Source organism: Lutjanus erythropterus, chromosome 20 (genome assembly GCF_056507025.1).
Source record: "Lutjanus erythropterus isolate fLutEry1 chromosome 20, fLutEry1.hap2, whole genome shotgun sequence".
Taxonomy (NCBI): Eukaryota; Metazoa; Chordata; class Actinopteri; order Lutjaniformes; family Lutjanidae; genus Lutjanus; species Lutjanus erythropterus.
The window spans coordinates 29,201,914-29,223,235 of NC_139336.1; the positions used below are offsets into that span (position 1 = coordinate 29,201,914).

General features: G+C 41.5%; 1 protein-coding gene across 1 annotated transcript in view; it reads right to left on the reverse strand.

Moving 5' to 3' along the window:
- znf462 (zinc finger protein 462) overlaps positions 1-21,322 on the reverse strand; it is a 72,166-nt gene that overhangs the window by 12,941 nt on the left and 37,903 nt on the right. The window contains exons 3-7 of the mRNA XM_084745657.1: positions 15,516-20,728; positions 13,931-14,065; positions 8,876-9,300; positions 6,893-7,011; positions 4,080-4,277 (exon numbers count right to left, since the gene is read on the reverse strand). Of these exons, the coding sequence (XP_084601783.1) occupies positions 4,080-4,277; positions 6,893-7,011; positions 8,876-9,300; positions 13,931-14,065; positions 15,516-20,728 (6,090 nt within the window). The remainder of the gene's footprint in view (positions 1-4,079; positions 4,278-6,892; positions 7,012-8,875; positions 9,301-13,930; positions 14,066-15,515; positions 20,729-21,322) is intronic.

A 21,322-nucleotide genomic window follows, 5' to 3' on the forward strand; every position in this document is an offset into this window, starting at 1 on the left:
AAAGCCTCGTTGCTCCATACAGTCGTCAAGGAGAAGCTTATGAGCTCAGCAAAAGATCTCCTGCTCTTTCTTTTGTTTTGCTCCTTTTTTTTCTCCTAAGAGGGGGTTTTAGGAGAAACAGTGAGCTCAAAATAAGAATCTCATTTATTTCCCATTAGACAGGAAGAAAAGAGAGTTTGCGAGAAACAGTTTTATCTTTGCGTTGGTGCTTTTACTTGAGATATTTGTGGAGATTATGGAAGAAAATATGTGCAGGGTACCAGTAAATTAGTATATTCCTCTTTCATGGTTATGTTCTAACATAAAAGCAGGATGTAACTGTTCTAACAAGAACATATATTTTCTGAAATTAAATTAATATGTTTTCTGCTCATTCCAAGAGGATATGGGAACTAGTTTTCAACCCACAAGAGTAACTGTACATCTAAGACTCATTTTATTCTAATGCACACTTTTGCACAATGGGAGGGAGTTTAACCTACTTTATGGATCTTCTCCAAATCAATTCATCTGCCTTTTCTACTCTATTTATAAGCGTCCCGTTCTCATTCACAGGTTGTCAAAAACTTCTTCACACACCACGGTGTCTCATACAGATGCACAAGATAACCTTCAGCGTCTGTATCAAACACACCAGGCTTTCGAGTAACCTTAATATAAACCTATCTATGTCAGGTGACACAGCATAAGGAGTGAGAAAGTCTGCGTATGAAGGAGGTGAGGTGAGTCAAACAAAAACAGCACTTTCACCCAAGTTGGTTGGGATTTGTATTCTTTTCCACTGGCGGTTCTGGCCGCACCGAGTCAAACCGTGCCGCGCTGTTTTGCATTTTCACTACCGCTTTTATCGCATTGAACTGCGCCCAGGATGGATCTACTCTGGCTCCCAGCCCGCCTCTAAGCCGTGACGACCCTCCTTTCTCCCCCTCGGACAACATTATGTCATGTGATGCACAGTCTCAGACTTTTGGGACCTTTTTGAACTTTTATTCCACATTCTCTGGCTTTTTTTTATGCTGTCTGGTACAGGAGCATTTGTGTGGTCATCAATTCAATATGGCCGCTAAATGAACCTCACAGGCCGTTAGTTGAACTTGGCAACACCAAAAATTCTTAATTAGATTCCAAAAAACCCAAACCATGTTATGTTATATGGGTTGTTATGAGAGATGTCTTATTATTGCTCTAAGAATAAATTGCATATATCTGTAAACACACAGAATATTTAATAAAATGCTATTGCAGACAACAGTTAATCCTCTCTAATGGAGACAAGACAATCAGGAATTTAGTCGTGCTCACACCAAATCCCCCCCCCCACGCATACAGGAGTGTAACAGCGACTGTCATCATCCGTCCCCTACCTCTTTCCCTCCTCATTCCCTTTCTCCAGAGTCTATAATATCAGTGAGCAAGCTCATCTTCTCGTCCTACTTTGAGCCTCCAACACATCAATAAATAAACCACAGTGACACTAATAGAATATCTATCCATGTGAAAAATGCTTCATTCAGCAGTCGCAGTATGAGGAAGCATGGAAGGAAAAAAAAGGGGGGAAAAAAAAACTTCTTTTAAACTTTAACTTTATAAAATGCTTGAGATCCAATTTCTCACTTTTGCAGAGGAGGCAGAGGAATTCATACGAATCAAACAATGCCACAGTTGATTCATGCTTTTAATATCCCCTCTACATTGTGGAGATGTATGGAGATGAGATCGCGGATGGAGAGCAAACGCTGTCACGAGGTGGTGATGCGTCTTCTTGAATGGTCAAAACCGTCTGTTACATTGCAGGAAAAAGAAAAAAAGAGGTGGAATACTTGTGCGAGGAGCCGGAGAAGAGCCGGCAGGAGGAGACGGCTCTAAAGCAAAAACAAGTGAGGAAGTGGGTGGAGTTCAAAGAGCTTGGGTGTACCATTCATAGTTTTGGGCAGGTGTTAACTGTTTAAAACTGCAGATAAATTTAAACCATTTTCCAAGAAATCAAAGTAAACATCAGAGTCAATTAAACATTAATCTCTTCAAAACAAACCCTCCATTACACTGCAAATATTAAGAATTTTAGACATTCGACTGAAGGTAGCTCGCTTGGCACGGTGCAGAGACATTCAATATGTCAGCTCTGCTCTCTCTCAATGCTTCACTTGTCTTGGGAGGGCACAGCTGACAGTGGTGGTTGGTGCATTGAGGAATGCTGCCCTGCTTCAGCTCCAGGGAAGATTCCACAGCTCCAGCAGCAAGGTGACAGCTGCTGCCAAGAACAGTCTGCGAGCTACAGCCGCGGCTGCACAGCCACTAAAACACCTACAACACGGCATCGCATCAGGGAGTTAGCTGCTGCCGCACCTACCGACAGTGAAAGTGCTTCTTTGGCAGAGATATTCATTCAAGTCAAATTTTAAGTGTAGCTCAAAAATCACAAATCACAGTTTGCCTTACGGGGTTTTACAATCTGTACAATGTTCTGAGGCCCTGGATTCAGGTGAGCAAAACCTCTTTTAACCTGGAAAATGGAAGAAACCGCAGGAAGAGCCACAGAGGATATGACCCCCGATCAGTGCAAATGATCGCTTTTATCATCATAATTTTAATTTTCACTGACAATATACTATTGAAATCATACTGATGTGACATTTGTTGGTGTCTGCACTAAACAAACTTGTTTTCTTACTTCTGGAGAACAAGATTTGCAGGTCAGGGCACCTCTGCAGCCTTTGTCAAAAAAAATTCAGCTTCTGCAATTTGACATCGCACTTGACCATTTTGTGATTTTTATAATATTCCAATCAATTTTGCAGCCCTACACCGTGTATGTATTTTGATAACAACATTTCTGATATATGTAGGTCATAAAATGTGTGTGAAGAACGTTCTAAATTCCTACATAAAAATTATCGCATGTGATATGTTGCATGTGTGTTTTTTGTTCAAGGAACTCTCGTAGTTGTGGTGATTTACAATATTTGAAAAACATATATAAAACCTTTACATAACCTATACAGACGACTGCCTGGTAGTGGCCACAAGCCATCAACAACTGCTAAGCTAAAACAAGGCTAACCTACTAGCAGTGTTGGAGGGACACTAGTTACATGTAAATATATTACAAAATAAACGTTATTGTAATCCGTTACAGTTACAGAGAAAACAAGTTTTCAACTTTTATTTGATGACATCATTCTTATGCTACTTTAGTTTATTTTCAAGAGCACCGAGCACTTTACCTTTGTGATCGAGCTGCAATGATTAGCGTATTAATCGATTAGTTAAAACAGTTACATTTTGTGTTGATCTTGGCGGCCCCTCGTGAACAAAAGCAGTCGTGTTTCCACTGTAATAAACGCAAAATATAACTGCAAAAGTCAAATAACCTAAATTACATTTTGGTCTGCATCGTTTCATCTGATTTCAAGAAGAATCTCTGTGACAGGCACTGAGAGTAACTGCATAGAAATAGCCACTCCTCTTGCTGATGGTCACATTTGCTTACGTTTGTCATGCAGAGGCATTAAATTTAAATTTAGATTGTGTAACAGGAAATTACAGGGCAACTATTTCGGTGATCAATTTTTCAGAATAATCGTCATTTATCAAGCACAAAGGCAGAACATTTGCTCGTTCCAGCTTCTCTAATGTGAGGATTTGATGCTTTCTTTTGTCATACAACGACAGTTTATTGAATTTATTTAGACTTTGACCAGTCAAATAAAATATATGAGTACATCTGCTCAACTGTGGAAAGTTATAATAATTTTTTTCACTCTTTTCTGATATTGTATGGCCCACAAGAAAATTATATTAATAATAATACCAATAAAGTTAATCATGAATGAAAATAATCACCAGTTGCTGTCCTGATGCATATTATGTAAATCAAATTGACAAGATAATTAATAATAATTTTTATTATACATACAATTATTATTTTTTTTTTATCACACCCCACAGTCTCTTTTCTACAAAGCTAAGAATCTTTTGTTTTAAAGATTCTGCTTTGATTCTCAATTGAGATTTTCCAAATCTGTCTTGACAAGCCAGATGATCATTTGATCTTAGATCTATTAAAATGACATTATTACCATCCGGGGCCAACGGAGTCTGTTCTGCGTTGCTGGGAAGCCGAGGAGGCCTGAGGGTGGCATGGGCGGCCTGGGTAGCTGCCCGTAGTTTGGGGAGGGTCAGGGCCTCGCCGTGGTCTCTCAGAGAGTGCTCCTTCAGCTGGCTGATGGTCATGGAGGAGAACGGGCACGACAAGCACTTGTACGTGTGCTGCTCACCTGAAGGAGAATCGATAATCACATCAGTCAGCAACTCGGCTGATTTAATTAAATGTGCCGTGCAAACGAAACATCAGATGAGGATTTACAGAGACATGCAAACGGCTGAAGATTCTTGATTTAAAATAAACATAGTGATAATAAACACATCCAAACAAAGCTATTCCCCTCTGAGCCAATCTGTAACAAATATGTCATCTTGTTCTCACTTAGCGCTCCCCTCGGACTAATTAGCATAAATCTGATAGAGAAGATGCTGAGCTGCAACGTTTATTAAAGTTCCATTGAAATTCAAACAGAAATGTCTTGAGGTATGACACATAAACATTAACTTGAAATAACATATTAAATCATCAAATCCTCACTCCAACTCCACAATATACACTTTTTTTGTAGGCAATTTGGAGGTTAAAAGGTTCATTTTAACTATACAGTGTGCAAATGTAGTAAAAAGATAGTAAAAAGACTATTTGGAGACATGTATATATAAGTAAAATGCCAGCTGGCTAACAACTGATGTAAATTAGCTAGCTAGTTAGCTAGCATCTTGCAAACATTAGCTATCAGATGTAACTAGCTAGCTAACGATTGATGTAGATTAGCTAGCAAATTTTTAAGATGGTTAAAAAATGTTGGGACCTGTAAAAGCGACATATACAGTTAGCTAAATGCTACCTAACTGGCTAGCTAATCTAAATGTCTAAATGTCTAGTCACCTCTTAAGTTAGCTAATGTCAGCAAAATGCTACCAAACTGGCAAACTAATTTACATTGATCATTAGCTAGCTAGTTATATCTGATAACCAATGTTAGCAAAATGCTTGCTAACTAATTTGCATCAATTGTTAACTAGCCAGCGTTTTACTTGCATTTTACTGTTATTAGAGCACAGAGCAAAAATGGGCGGGACTGAGGAATTAGCATGAAGCTTGTCAGCTAGTTCTAACTACTTATTACAGTTATTTTTCAATGAAAATAACCAATGAGTTGAGAACCAACTAAATTAAGTTTTCTGCAGGTTGGTGAACCATGCGTATGACTGTATTGATGCTGTTTTTACTACTGTGTGTGTAGTCAAATGTTTTGGTAAAGTCTTAAATGTTACCATATGGCATTTGCAGCATATTTCTTCCTGCACTTGGTGAATATATTTAATATTATTATTATTATTATTATTATTAGTAGTAGTAGTAGTAGTAGTATTAGGAAACAACTTTCTGACTGGAATGTGTCTGGCAAGAACAGTGATGTATGGTTTGTGATCAGATAATCAACCCAAAGTATCTTTAGCTTGTTAAACTGCAAGCAAAGACACAAAGGTAAAGAACTGAGCCATAATGATGAAGTGCAACGGTGATTGTGTTTAAAAAAATGAACAAAATCACCAAACCCCACTTTTCAAATGTAATCACAAGTCCAAATTGCTTCGTGTCAATTATCCACAGCAGTTGTTAACTCTTACTGTTGTTTCTCGTTCTCTCCAATCAGAGAGTTGAGAGCACTCAAGTGCCTTTTGAAAATGGGTCTTTCTAAAGATTGTTTCTTTTGCTCATGCATCGATTGCTCAGGTAGTTCTCTCTTTTTGTATTTGCTTAAATGTTTATGCCTTTGTCTCCCATCCGACTCCCTCAAAAACAAAAAATGATAACAGGCAAAGAATCACATGTAACTGAACACTGTTCAGCCAAACAGCCCCTGTTGGAAGAAAAACTTCTCCAAGAATAAAGAACTTTTTTGTCAAGGGTTCTTTGTACCATAACGTAAAGGGTTTTCAGTTGAAGCCCCTACACAAGATCTAGATAAAACCCTTGGAATATATAAGAGTTCTTTGTAGAACCCCCTAGGTGGTTTCTGGATGAAACCCTTGGAATTATAAAAGGTTCTAGATGAAAAAGGTTCTTGGTAGGACCTCCTGGGTAGGAAGGTGGTGGTTTCAGGTGGGTGAGTTCTATATAAAAAGGTCCTTGGTAGAACACCCTTGATGTCTTCTAAATAAAACCCCTGAAATATAAAATGTTTCTCAGTGGAACCCACTTGGTGGATTCTTGATGGAACCATTGCACCAGGGTTCTATTTTAGAACATCTCATAGGGGGATCTGGCTGAAAACTTTCACAGATGGTTCTAGGTGTAACCCTTTATGTTGGCTTCTAGGTAGAAAGGTTTCCAAGTAGAACATTTATTTAAAAAAAAAAAATCTACCAGGAACCAAAAAGGGTTCTCCTATGGGGACAAGCTGAAGAACCATTTATGGTTCCAGTTAGCACCTTTATTTCTACACGTGTAGCATGTCACACCATTTTTCTCACCATGTTACCAATAAAAACAAACAATGTTAACAATAAATGGATCAGGGATATTTGAGCTAAAGTCTGAATCTGATTGTTCTGATGTGTAATTAGGTGTATTTAATTTACACAGTGAATGGTGGAACTGTTCCTCATGTTTTTCCACTGGTTGCATCGTCCTGGATGAGCTAAATCAAGCACAGTATCGTTATGTGGAAGATGATAAACAGGAGGCTGCTGTTCTGGCCCAGGAAGACCTTGTTAGTCATGGATGCAGCTGTAAGATGTGATTTAATGTGTGTGTGTGTGTGTGTGTGTGTGTGTTTACCTGTGTGTGCCTTATGCAGGTGGCTCTTCAAGCGACTCACGTAGGCAGATTTAAAGGGGCAGAGTTTGCACTTGAAGGGCTTGTGGTGCCCGTGGTGAGACTGCACATGTCTGTCCAGGCTGGCGATGAGACAAAATACAAACACGAAAAAAAAAAAAAAAAGAAAAAACAAGAAGGGAGGATATGAGATAAGAGGATAAAAGATGTAAAAAAAACAAAGATGAAATGAGGACAAAGGGATAGCAGATAAAGAGAGAAAGTGACAAGAATAGAGTGGAGGAAAGAAAGAGACAGAGCTCCACTCTACAGCATCCACTTTGATGATTTCAGCAGCGGGGTTTTTCGCTCGATTCTGTTTACCTCACAAACAACAGCCGCACATTTCCAATGACTACAGAACAAGGAGCCGTGGGGTGAACTCATCTACCCACAATCCCCTGGTGGGAATGAGTGCGTGAGTGCCTGTGGGGACGGTGGCTGTGTTTTTAATGCCAGCCTCCTAGGTGGCATGGGAATGCGGCTTCTTTCTGGGTCAGGGCACATACAGTACAGAGGGATTACACCTGGGAGCTCAGAGGAGATGAGGACTCTCTCTTTCCCTCTCGCTCGGTGTCTGTGATGGATAAAACAAATCACGCTACCAAAATGTCTGTCTCGCTGTAATGTTTGTCTTACTCTCCTAGGAGGCAGGAAATCTTAGAGAAGATTGAAGATTCAAAGGGCTTGTGGTAGAGTAAACAGAATAAGGTGTAAAATTGTGCGATGTACAAAATGAGTTTAACATCCAGATGATTTACAGAACAGCTGGTGTAAGACTGGTAAGGTATATAAGACACACGTTGGACATACTGTAAGGCTGCTGGTATACTGAGCTATCACTGAAAACTAATGACACAAGTCATGCATGGAGACATGGCAAACAAACTGACTTTTAGGTGCAGCTGCTAGATTAGAGTGCCTGAAATGCCCAAAAGGTCATAACTTTCAAAATAAAATGTACACAAATCTGGCAGGAACAGAAATCATGGGCCTCGACAGTTATAACCATTAAGATGTTCATGAGATCAGACCTTATATTTGATACTCTTTATGGTCAGTATGCTTTCAGCAATAGCCCTTCAATGTATTTACATTCGAGTAATTTCCATTGTTTGTGGCGGGGTCCGCCATTCCCGTGCTCTGGGTCCCCCATTCTGGGGGTGCACAGCCACTAGGGGAGGGGGGACTAAGGAGAAATAAAGAATGAAACAAAGCTAAGTGAATATGATTTACACAATTCTTTTTTATCAGTTCCATCCCATCAGATTTTGTCAGGGATTTTTTTTTTAATTAGGGAGAGTCAAAAGTGATGGTAGTTGCAGAAACACTATTGTATTTTTTATTGTTTGTGGCAGAGTCTTCACAGCCATAAAAATTAAACATGTTCCAGATTAATATCTTAATGACTGTACGCTATTTTGTGTAGCTGTTTATATGTGTTACTGACTCTAATGGTTAAAATTGAAATACAAACAGTTTGAATGTTTTTATTTTAAGGAGTCATAAGTGAGTGTAGTGGCAGACACACTGTCACAGTTTTCATTGTTTGTGGCGGAGTCCATCATTCCCCCGCTGGATTTAAATTGCCTTTGCATGCATGAGGGATTCAGATGTTTACCGTTCCCCCTCTCTCAGCCATATTACAACAGTATTGGGTCATTGCTAATTCAAACAAAACATTTCATATTGACACTGCTTCACATTAAAAGCATTCAACTGGCAAGTCATGGGGTGGCTCTTACTGTGAAGGTGACATAGAAAACGCAATTTAAGAGACTAGATATTCAGAATTGATCAGTGTTCGATGGAGGATCAATGCATCGGCACATTAACACTGGTAAAAAAAATAACAATCTGGTAAATATGTGATTAACTTGGAAAAAGTTCCCCAATTTACTTTAATTTGTTCCTTATAAAGTACCCTCCTATATACAGAGGACTTACTTGTGTCTGAAGGGTGAGACGAACTGGCAGTACTGGCAGCTATATTTGTCTTCTCTGCTGAAAAGCGCCATGGCTGAGTGACTCCTCTCATGGGACCTCAGTCCCTGCATGGACATGAAGACTCGGTCACACTGGGCACACGGGTGACCCCCTGCTGCTAATCTCTGCTTCGGTTGCTCCTCTGACACCGCGGCCCTCGCTGCAGCCACGAGGTCCACCGCCCTCCCTTCGACGGCATCTGCTTCTGGTTCCAGTGGCTCGGCTGCAACAGCAACACCAACAGGAGCTGCGGAAACCAAGGCTGGACCCATGATCGTAGCTGCGGGCCTCTGGAGGTCGTCTGCTTCAGCCGCTTCATCTGCCTCCAGGTCGCCGTTGGTTAGGCTCTCTGACGGCAGCGTCAGGGGCACCTCGCTGACTTCCTGCTGTAAAACAAAGAGGAGACGTCTCAGATATTCGGTCACCTTTCTGTCCCTGGTGATTCTGTCTGTCAAAGCCTTTTCATTATGCTCATGTACAACGCTGCAATAAACAGAGGAAGATAAAAGGTAACAATTTATTTAAATACTCAACCAACTACCAGATGACACAAATAGCTGTTCACTGATGTGTCACTGAGAGTCTGGCACCTCCAACCCTTTTTCCTGGATCAGGCAAATCACACAGCACAGAAGCAACAGTTAAGCAGCTGTCTCACACCTCTGCTTCTGTCTGTGCTGTATCAGCAATTGCATACGTTTACCTTTAGTGGCCACCTTATTCAATACAGCCGTCTGTTCTGCCATAAAACCTACTTTTATGATGCTCATAATGTTCAGGTCTTTGTTGATATTATCATAGAGGTGTTCATTAAATTATATGTTTTAGCATTGAGGTCATAGTTAAAGGTAAACAAGGAGGATAATAAATTAGCAAACCTCTGGGTATAAATAATACAGTACCTTTAACTATGACCTAATGTGCCTGCTATGTACATGCTGTGTGTAGGGCACCATGTGCTGGAGGGGGCACCAAACAGCTTCTCAGAGCTCTACCTGCTGTATTAATAAAGTCCACGGGGACACCCTCATTCTCAGCTGAAATTACAGTCTTTTAGAGGCGGTAGTGGGCTGGAGTGAAGATATCTGTATCGTGTGAAACTAGAAGAGCGAAGGGATCCACTGGCACCAACCATGTCATGCTAGCTTGTTGCGAAAGGGCCTAAATAATGCGTCAAATGTTGGGATAAATTTTGGCGAGGTAAATGGAGGCATGGCCATTTTCAAAGGAGTCCCTTGATCTCTCACCTATCTGAAGAAAAGTGGGTTCTATGGGTACGCAAGAGTCTCCCCTTTACAGACACTCCTGCTTCATAAAATGCAGTACATACCACTGCAGGTAAAATCATGCTTTTTTTTGCATGCAGCATTTTTAAAAAAAATATTTCTGCATACTGGGGTCCCTAAAAAGTATTGGAATATCATAAACTGGGTCTGACTGGAAAGCTGTGACTCTGGTGGATTTGTTCAAGTGATGTCTTCGTGTATGGATGAAGTCAGTCCCCATAGTCGCCATTTCATTGTAGTGAGACGATGTTTTGAAACTCGCAAAAGCAATTACGCTCAGGGCATCCACATGGCCAGCAGCGGCGATGCTACGACCCCAGTATCAAACATATAATTGAATTTGCACATTTTCAGCAATATCACCAAAAAAATGAACTTTATAAACTTTGCAAAAACAGAGGGAACACTAGATTATACTAACAAAGTGGCCACTGAGTGTGTTCTTGAGTGCTCAATATTGGAAGATCAACATGTGGGTATATAATTGACCTGAAAGGCTTTCTGTTTTTTTTTTTCTGAAAAAGCCAAAACAAGCTGTAGTGTGAGCCTGTATTAGGGCAATATGATGAAATGGTCCAAGAATGAATGACTGAGTGGAGTCAAGCCTTAACAGTAACTTCAAGCCAGCTCCGACCCTGACCTGAAACTCTGTAGTCAGCCGGTATTTACTGACACACCACACTTGGTTGATATTGAGCTGATTGCACTATTCAAATGGAATGTGACATGAAAATTCGAATCCAACCCCTTGAATCTGTCCAGGAGCTTTGTTACAACTCTCTTCTATCCTTTATACCTATAAATTATATATATATATGTATGTATCTCAACTGTATAAACTCTCATGAGGACAAATGCGATAAAGTTGTTCTTAACAAAATCAATCACCATATGCATCCAGTCCTATCTTTGTACAAAACCACAAACATTTATTTTAAGTGATTAATAATCTTTGTCTGTGCTGCTGCTAAATCACCCAGAAAAGAAATGGGATGATACAAAAAGTACAACAAAACAGATAAAGAGCTAAAGCTGCAGACCGTCCACCAACAATAACACGAATCAACTGCAAAACAAAAACTCCTCCTCCATCCATTTCTTCTCCCTTCCATCTGCAGGCTCATTTCTGTAGTCATCACAAGCGGACAGACAATCACCATGACTTTTTTACAGCCCCGAGGAAGCTCATTCTTTTCTGTGGAAGGACCTGACCCTGCACTTCATGCAGCCATAAATAAGATGTGGCATCCGCAGACCCAACCTTGCCATCCAGGCTGCCCTGACTGCACTGTCAGCCTGTTCTTCATCCAACTGTATCAGAAACCATTGCAGCTCCGGAGTTGAAACTGTATTCATGGTACTATAAAAAGCTACAGTCATTTTTACCCTCTGCAATGTGGAAAACATACAGTGTACAGTATATTCCATCTGGTAGAGATGTTGTACGTTATCATTGCTGTGAACGCTTGCAGCTAACCCATATCCCTGGCAGTTCCATTAACTACACTAGATAAAGGGATAGTTTGGATTATTTGACATGTGGCTGTAGCGGTCGGCATGCTCCCAGTTTAGAGAAGCTAAGCAATGAACTGCTGTGCACAGGGTCAGCAACAAAAGGTATTTTATCTCTGCTTAAAAAAGGTCCATGTGTACTCTAAGAATATTTTCACCACTTTACCTTGCCATCAGACAACCTTTTCTGACAGGAACGACTGTTTTATAGTCCAAATATCTCACTCTCCAAGCTAACCAAACTACACAGGCAAAATCAACAATTTTACCTAGCAGAGCATGGGGGTTGCTGGTCTGTTTCTACCTTGATGTAAGTTTGTTTGCATTATTATGTGATTCTGGTGTTTTGAAAGGGTAGTTTGGACTCAACAAAGTCACTCAATAACACAAACAAGCTGCCAGATTGAGGTGGAAACACACCAGGAACTCCAGTGCTTTGTTGGGTAAAATTATTGATTTTGCATATGGAGTTTGGTTGGTTTGAAAAGAGCAATAGTTGGCTTATATAATGGCAGTCTCACCTGTCTGAAAGCAAAGTAAAGTGGTGAAAATATTCTACACAAAGTGTATACTTAAACTGGTATTGATCTTTTATAGGTGGAACTTTTTCAAATGGCTAAAATACATGACACTGTCCACAGCAGTACATAATCCAAGCTAACCCTGCACCATTTATTCCATATACTGAATATATCGACAAGCCAAGGTAGCAAAAGAAATATTTATTTTAGTAGACCTCAGTTTCCGAAGTGAATACTTCACTGTATCACTCTCAGTGGCCCTAAAGCATCTCATCTTAAATACATAAAAGACAGACAGAGTGTCAGACGGAAGAACCAGGCCTCCGTTTGGGTGAAGGCGTTGGATCCTGAGGCCTGTTCCCCTCACTGGGAGCCTCAGTGGAATACTAATGTTCGAATGGTTACCCGCCGCTGCCCTAAAAGTTATGGCTCACCACTCTGTCCTCCGCTCCCCTCCCCTCCCACCCCCACCTCCACTGCAATGGGACAGCATTGCTTGTTTTCTCTGGGGGAAGCTGACAGACTGTCTACCCAGAAGCCTCCGTCAGTAATAAACAAAACGGGAAACAGAACCCGAGTTCAGTAAAACAGATCACTGCAGAGTTAGGAGGGTGAGAGTTACGATACAAGACAGAAGCACAGGGGACAGACAACATGGGTCTTTGAAGTAAAGAAATATAGCATTGACACCACTTAGGCAAAATAGGAGTAAATCATGCACACTGTAAATCTGCTTGATCCTGAAGTAGTAGCTGTACACTTTGTTTGGAATTACTTGACATTTTGGGAATACACGTATTTGCTTTCTTGACGGGAGCAATGCAGCGTTCCATTTGAACTGGGAAGTCGGAATTTCCAAGTTCCTAGTAAGAAAATTCAACTTGAACGTCCTTTGAAGTTGGATTTCCAACTCGGAAAGTTAGAATAACCTCATCAACCCCGACCTCAAAATATCCAAGATGGCTGCTCCGCGCAGCAACAGTTACTGAAAGCTGTAGTAATATAATGTTTATTAGCACTCATTAATTGAGCCTCATTAAATCAGTCACACATACACAGTACTGTCCAACTTCTATCTACAGACATGTTGCTAAATGGTGTTTACTACACAATGTCTTATTATCAACTGATGTTTTCCAGTTGGCGTCCATCTTGGTTTTCTGACTTGAATGAAACACAGATAACTAAGACTGACACAACTGAAAAAAATTTGTATGCTAAATGTGAAGCTAAAGCTAGTAGCGCATTAGGTAACCATGGGGGAAAACAACTATCTTGGCTCTCTACAAAATCTTACAACCAGCACCTCTTAACCTCATAGTTTTCTCAGATTTCCAGACTTTTAAACTAAGCTAAACTAAGCTAAGATAAACTAATTAAAGCTAAGCTAAACTAAGCTATGATAAGAAGGATAAGCTAAGCTAACCAGGCTGTAGCTTATGAGATCGATATGAAATCTTCTCATCTGTGTATTTTCTAAAATGCCAAACTAATTGTAATAATATGAATTATTCTTTTAAATAATAATGTAATGCAGTTAATTAATTTAGTTTTATTTTAGATGAACACATTTTAACATTGAAACAGTTAATATGAAAATATTTTAGACTTATGATGTAACAAACAACCAACTGAATCCCCAGACAAATACTATAACAGCATTAAAGAAATTCAAAAATTAATCCAGGTTAATTTACCTTGACATGTCCCTCTTTGACCTCTCCGTACTGGACGTGCTTCCTAAGGTGGTTGCAGATGGCTCGGAGGGTGGGGTGCACCTCTATACAGAAGTTACACCTGAATCCTATGGGAGCTTTATTTACAGGGCTTTCCTGTTCACAGAAAAAGAAAAGAAATCAAAAGGAACCTGTTTTAGTTGTTTGACATCTTTTTTAAATGTATTAATGACAACGACAATGATTTGTAAAAAATTATGTTTATTTTAAATTATATTATTTCATATTTAACAATTTAAGGGCAACTGTAGTTTCCCCAGTGCCATTAATGCCTATGAATCTATGTAAATGAGCGGATGAAGAGATTATTATTTTATCTTTATGAGATTTTACCATTTCTCCATTAAGTTAGAGAGGAGAGTTCTCAAATATACATCAAATGAGACCAACGGTATTTTTAATGAACTTATTATGAAACTAATTATCACATCTCATTATCATACACTCTTACATATTCCTGGTGACATTGAAGGGGCAATTTGAAACATGCAATTATCTCTTTAATTCCAGTTTGGCAGAATAGGACTACTTCGAGTACAACTGCAATGATTGGGGATTTATAAATTAACAATACTCTCAATGGTACGTCATGTCTCCATGAGCTGTTTTCCGTGGATTTTTAAAAACTGTGGGAACTCAGGACTTTAAGGAGTGAAGGAACACCTACGGCAGCTTGTGACTATGGCATCACGAAATTTATAGAGTATATTCTCAGATATTAAAGAGATAGTTCAGATTATTTGATGCGGTGTTGTACGAGGTCCAGTGTTCAGGAATAAGCAAAGAGGAAGCTATAAATGTACTGCTGTGGAGAGGGTCAGCAACAAAGGACTTTTTAGCCACTTAACACTGTCCACTTAAAAAAATCAGGATCAACTTAAGTATTTGCTATATTTAGAATATTTTCAGCACTTAACTTTGCCATCAGACAGTCTTTTCTGGCAGGAAACCACTATTATATAAGCCAAATATTGCTCTCACCAAACCAAAGTCCATAGGCAAAATCAGTGAATTTAACTTGCAGAACAGGAAAGTTGCTGGTGTCCTGTTTCTTCAATCTGTTAGTTTGATTGTGTTATTGTGTGTGTTTCGTGGGTCCAAACTAACCTTTTAAAACATCTTAGTCACACAACAACACAAACAAAGAAACAGATCGAGGCAGCAGTAGACCAGCAACTCCCATGTTCTGTGAGGTAAAATGATTGATTTTGCCTGTGGAGTTTGGTTGGTTTGGAGAGCTTGATATTTGGTTTATATAACAGTGGTTTCTCATCAGAAAAGACTGTCACTTACAGCAAAATAAAGTTTTGTAAATATTCTAAGTAGTGTGCACTTAAAGCGATAGTGATTTTTTTTAGATGGACCTTTTTTAAGTTGATAAAATACCTGCTGTTGTTGACCCTGTCAACAGCAGCTTATTGATTTGCTTACATGCTACTACTACTGCAGCCCCACATCAAATAATCAGGTCAAACCCTTTAATGGTGAAAGTAAAATTAATTTTTCACATTTACAAGGTTTAAAGGAGACTTGTATCACTGCTCACCTTCTCAGGTTTGGCCTCAGGTTCTGTGGCCTTCTGCTTGCTGAGAAGCTGCCTCCTCCTCTCCATCCTCATGGCCCTCTTCTGGAACTCCTCATTGTGGTTGAATAGGTGTTTGGCCAGAACCGGTAGAGCCAGGAACTTCAGCTCACAGTGAGAACACTGGTACAACTCGGACTCCTCATCCCCAGGACCGGGCGATACCACAAAGTCCCTCTTCAAGTCATTGCTGTGGTGGTCGTTGTAGTGCATAGAGAGCAGCTCGCCTGTGCTGAAGGACAACCGGAAGCATTTCAGACACTTGAAGGGCAGCCATCCGTCCTCTCTGTCCTCCTCAGGTTCAAGCGGAACCTCCAGCACCTCCTTGTCATCCTCTGCCATTGCGCTGACGGCGATCTTCTCGGGTTCTTTGGCATAGATAACGGTAAAGTAGCGACCAAGTTTGCTAGCATGCTGCTTCTTGGGGAAGACACCTGGGTGACGTTTAATGTAGTGTGAGACGATGCTCTTCCTGCTGAAGGCCTGGAAGGCGCAAAGAGAGCACCTTCGTCTCTCCACAGCCAAACGCAAGTCTTCACTCATTTCTGAATTCTCCGATTCCGATGCTGGGGGTGGCGCCACTTTGTTAGGCTTTTCACTCATAGTCTTAGAAGCAGCCAGACAGTGGGTGTAATAGGCATCGATATCATGCCTTTTCTGGTAGTGTGCTGCCAGGCCTTTGCGTATAGGGTTTGTGTACGAACACAGAGCACATTTGAAGACATTGTTTTTACCTTCTGGCTGAGCACGGACATTATTGTGCTTGATGCGGTAGTGTCGAGCAATGCCTTTCCTGGTGGAGCAGAAGTATTTGCAGAGCTGACACTTGAATACAGCATGTTTCTCTGTCTTATTGATGGGTAACTGGGAGAGGGCAAGGTCCAATTCACTGACCTCCTGGACTTTTGCTGTGCTTGATATATTACTAGCACTGCATTCAGCTACTGGCTCTGTTTCTTTACCGGGAGAGAAATTTGTCACAGAGGGGGTGAACATATCAGAGGCAGACTGATTGTGATATTTCTCATAATGGATTTTGAGTTTCTCCAGTGTCCCATGTGTATATGGGCACATTTTGCATCTGTATGCACCGTAGCCCTGCCTTTGAGTTTTGCACTTGTCATCTCCTTCATTTAAGTCGGAAATTTGCTCTATGTCATCTGCAAAGTCTTCTGCAGTGACTTTCACTAATGGGTGTCTCTTCTGATAGTGAGTCAGGACACCGTGGATTCGGGAGTTGACATACGGACAGTGACGACATTTATACACAGAACTGGGGTTGATGTCGGCCTCCTGTGCAAAATCTGCAGCTTTTACTTTCATGCCTGGGTGCTTCTTTCCATAGTGAGTGAGGAGGCCGTGGAGACTGTTGTACTCTGACAGACATACAGTACACTGATAGGGATTGTTAGAGATGGAAAGACGTGGGTGGGAAGGATGGGGATTACTATCTTGAGGTGTGGTGGCAATGACCACTGCTCCATCATCTTCAATGGTCTGACAATTGAAAGACGCATGTTCTTTGGCAACCTGCTGGTGGATTTTTTCAGCTGAGCCATTTCCTTTGATGATATCCAAAAGCACAGATTCATCCCCTTTAATGGCCCATGGGTGCACTGCCTGATAGTGGCTAGTGATGTCCCATATTGAACAGGCCTCAAAGGCACAGTCTCTGCATTTGTAATGTTTAGTTTCCATATTGGCCCCTTGTTGGGTGGTCTCCGGACCAGCCCATAGCTTGCTGGCCATGTATGTGTAATCGACGTTGTGCTCAGGATGGCGTCTTTGGTAATGGAGCAGCAGGCCTTGGGGTTCAGCGTGGGAGTAAATGCACCACTCACAGTGGTAGCCAGCCTCCAGAATGCCATCTTGGTAAGCCCAATGTAAAATGGTCATGGCTGTGGCTTTCACAGTGGGGTGCTCTTTCTTCAGATGCTTCTTCAGGGCATAGACGTAAGGGGATGTGTAGGAACAGTGTCTGCACTTGAGCGAACGCAGGGACGTAGCGTTTTCGGGGTCCGGAGGGGCTGGGATCACCGCAGTAGAGACGCTGCTTGACTGAACCATCTGTGCACGCTCGCGCTGACTCCGGACGACGGCGGTATGACGACGCACAAGGTCAGCATTGGCCTTAGTTTCCCTGTGCTTCTTCTGGTAATGAATGAGCACTCCTTTTACAGTGCGGTTGCCATAATCACAGTGCTGACAAAAGAACAGCTCATCCTCACCTTTTTCACCACTTCCTGGTTTAGGGCTTGAGTTATTCGATCCATCGTGACCGTTGTTTTGAAACTGCTTCAAAAACTGTTTGGGAGTTGCAATTTGCAATTCATCCATTAATTTCATTAAACCAGGGGTGGGGGCGCCATGTTTGATATATTTTGCTGTCACTTTTACCTCTGGGTGTCTCTTTTGGTAATGGACCAACACACCAACAACAGATCTGTTGCTGTACACACAATGTTTACAGTAGTACATTTCTTCGTCTGATCCATACAGCGCTGGGGTTTGTTGTTTTGGAGGCGTAGCTATATTGAGATTATATGAAGAGTTTGCAACAGGCTGTGACTGATCCACTGAGATGACCTTCATAGTTTTCTGTATACGGAAATAAGACGCCTTTTGCTCTGGGTGTTTCTTCTGATAGTGGACCAAAACAGAGTGCATGTTGGGGCTAGCAAAAGAACACACATCACAATCATATACGACGACATTGCCCCCCATAGATTCCTTGAGAGGGTCTGACTCAGCACTGGCTTCAGGAGTCTTGGAGACAGTTTTCAGCACTGGGCTGGAGGTCGACCTGGGGGTTGACGAGGTCGAGTTAAAATTCTTGGGGGCAGAGTTTAATATTTCCCTCAGGGTTTGCGATTCACCTGTCTTGTGGGACTGCTCCACTACATAGCTGGAGAAGATCATAGCATTGTTGATTTTCACTGTAGGATGCATTCTTTGGTAATGGGGCATCAGGCTCCTGACATTGGGGCTTGTGTACGAACAAAAGCGGCACATGTATACCAGATTTGGTTGATTGAAGTTGAGCACATTGCTTGCTTCCGGGTGGTGATCCATGTAGTGTTGGTGTAGATCGTTGTAATTTGTGTATTCGATGTAGCACTCTAAACAGCGGAAGACTGCACTCTGGTCTTCAGGGTCCAGGATGTACTTAAAGCTGAACTTGATGTATGGGTGCATCCTCTGGTAATGAGTGCTGACGCTACGAGCTGATTTGTTGTGATAATCACAGTGTTTGCAGTAGAAACGTGTAGTTCCTGGTTCCTCTGAATAATCAGTGTTCTCTTGGATAGTGCTGTCGCTGGGGTCAGCTGAGATGTTTTCACTTTCGTCTGAGAAAGTCAAGGATATAGGAATGTTTCTAGGTTTTGACTTGGGGTTGCTTTTTCTTTTCCCTATCCTGCCTCCCTCGTGAGACATCGCTGATTCTCTTGAATGAAGCTGTTGCGTGTTATAAGCGAAGACAGGGTTCTTATTGTCATGGTCTCTATCCTCTTTATCAGCACTGGCATGATTTTCTCCTGCATCTTCATCATCTATATCATCCAGGTTTATGATCATGTCCTGTTGGCTTTGGCTTATCTTACTTTGAAGGTTACTGGCAATTTCATCAATCCTAGTTCTCTTCTTAACCGAGGACAAATCCAAAGGCAGGTCATTAATGGACTTCCTGGCTCTTTTCCCTGTTACTAAGGGCTTTTTGGTGGCAAGTCCTAAAATGGAGGTCTGGGTTTTTTGTAGAAAGATTGGAGAAGCGTCAGCCTCAAAGTCCGGCTGGTCAGTCAGCTGGCTTTCAAAGACAGTGGGATCTAGGTCATCACAGTAGGAATGCTTATGCTGCTGGTGCACCCTCAGACCTTTTAGAGTGGTAGTAGAGAAGCTGCAGAGCGTGCAGCGATGGGGGTTCTGCTGGTCGTTCGGCGTGCTGGTTGTCCTTTTTCCATTGACTTTGGAGCTTACATTACCCCCATTGACTGGCTCTGCAGCACTGTCGTTCTGAGGATCTGGGCTGTCGTTTGTTAGGTCCATGGTCTCTAAATCTGAGGAGTTGTGGCTCTGTTTGTGCGTGCCTAGTTTGAGAGGGCTGGTGCAAATAAACGGGCATTCATCACATTTATACACTGTGGTTTTACCGGAAAGGTGAATGTTCTCAATGTGGCGGGAGATGCTCCGCCTGTGCATGGTGAGGAAGGAGCAGAAGGGGCACTGAAAGCGGTTCATGTACTTTCTGAACGGTATTCCTTTAGTCTCAAGTAATTTGTTATCATCATCAGTTAAAAGCTGCTTTGCATCTGCTGACAGGGTGCCAGTATAGCTGGGATCATCTATATCTCCCAGCTCCTCGTCATCATCGTCATCCTCTAAGCTGCTCCTGGAGTCTTCCTCGTTTAGTAAGTTAGCATCCATCTCTATGACACTGTTGGAGACATCAGATGAAGCGAACCTCTTGGATAAAATGGAGGAACCCGTGCTGTTGGGTGTTACTGCACTCATCTGTGCAAACTGAAAGGACGAGATCTCTGTGACTGACTTCTCCAACGTGTTTTCTGCTGGCTTTGCAACCGACTCTTCCTTTCCGGTGATCTTTGATCTAGTTGGGCTTCGGGATGCTGCGGGAGAATCTGGTTTGGGCGAGCTCGCACTTGCCTCCCCTTCCAGCTCCGCAGTGCCGGAAACTATCTTGACCTTGTCGCTGTGTTCCTTCACCACGTGATTAGTCCAGTTGTCCTTCTGGTCAGTCTGATACTCGCACCATTCACATGCGAACGTTCCCTTCACGAGTCCACTGGCTGAGTTGGATTCCTCTCCAGTCTCGTCAGAAGGATCTCCAGTGGCCTCTGAGGGAACCTTGTTGTGATACATTAGTTGGTGTTTTATTATCCTTGCTTTGCGTGGCGACTTGTATGTGCAATACTGACAGGAATACACTTTCGAATGGTCGTTGTGCATTATAACGGTGTAGCTGGGCTGCTTAGCTGTCTGTGAGGAGATGCTTGCATCCGAATCTTCCTCTATGACATTATGCACTTTTTTGGTGTGGTTTCTTAAGAATGATTTTGATCTGAAGTAACGGACGCAGAACTTGCACTGGTAAAACGGCAGATGGGTTTCAGCTGTCTGCTTTTGTGACGTTTGGTTGGAATTTTCAGCAGAGTTTGGGCCTAAAAAAAAGAAGAGAAAGCATGTGAGATGTCTGCTGAGTAATAAGTAAATCAGTAACATGTTTCTACAAACATTTTAGGCGAGAAATAGATGATGCAGTAACAGAATACTAAGCCATTTCTGATCAACTCTGCTTATGAACAGTCACACATTGTACAAACTAATGATGTTAAAAGATCTGGTTAGGTTAAGGGACAAAAAACACTTGAAAGATTTGGGTCTTTCATGGGTCTGTGTTTCCCTCTTAGACAACAGAGCCAAACCGCCTGGTTACAATCTTTGTTGTTTTACAACTTTATTGAGAAAACCAACAACAACAAGTGTGCATTTGTTTTGTTCTGAGATGCCGGTGCTCTATTATGACCTTTAAGGTAAAGGTTGTATACAGCACCTTTAAGGTCTAACGTGATCATGCTGTGATAATAAGTTTTTTTTGGTGAATTTTGCTGCAATTGTTTAGAGCAGGGGTCTCAAACTGCTGGTCCGCAAGCCATTTCTGCCCCCCTTTATTCTAACTCTGGCCCACAACACAATGTCAAAAATACAGTGTAATCAGGCCAACAAAATTATTTTTTTACTTCACTATTCTTAAA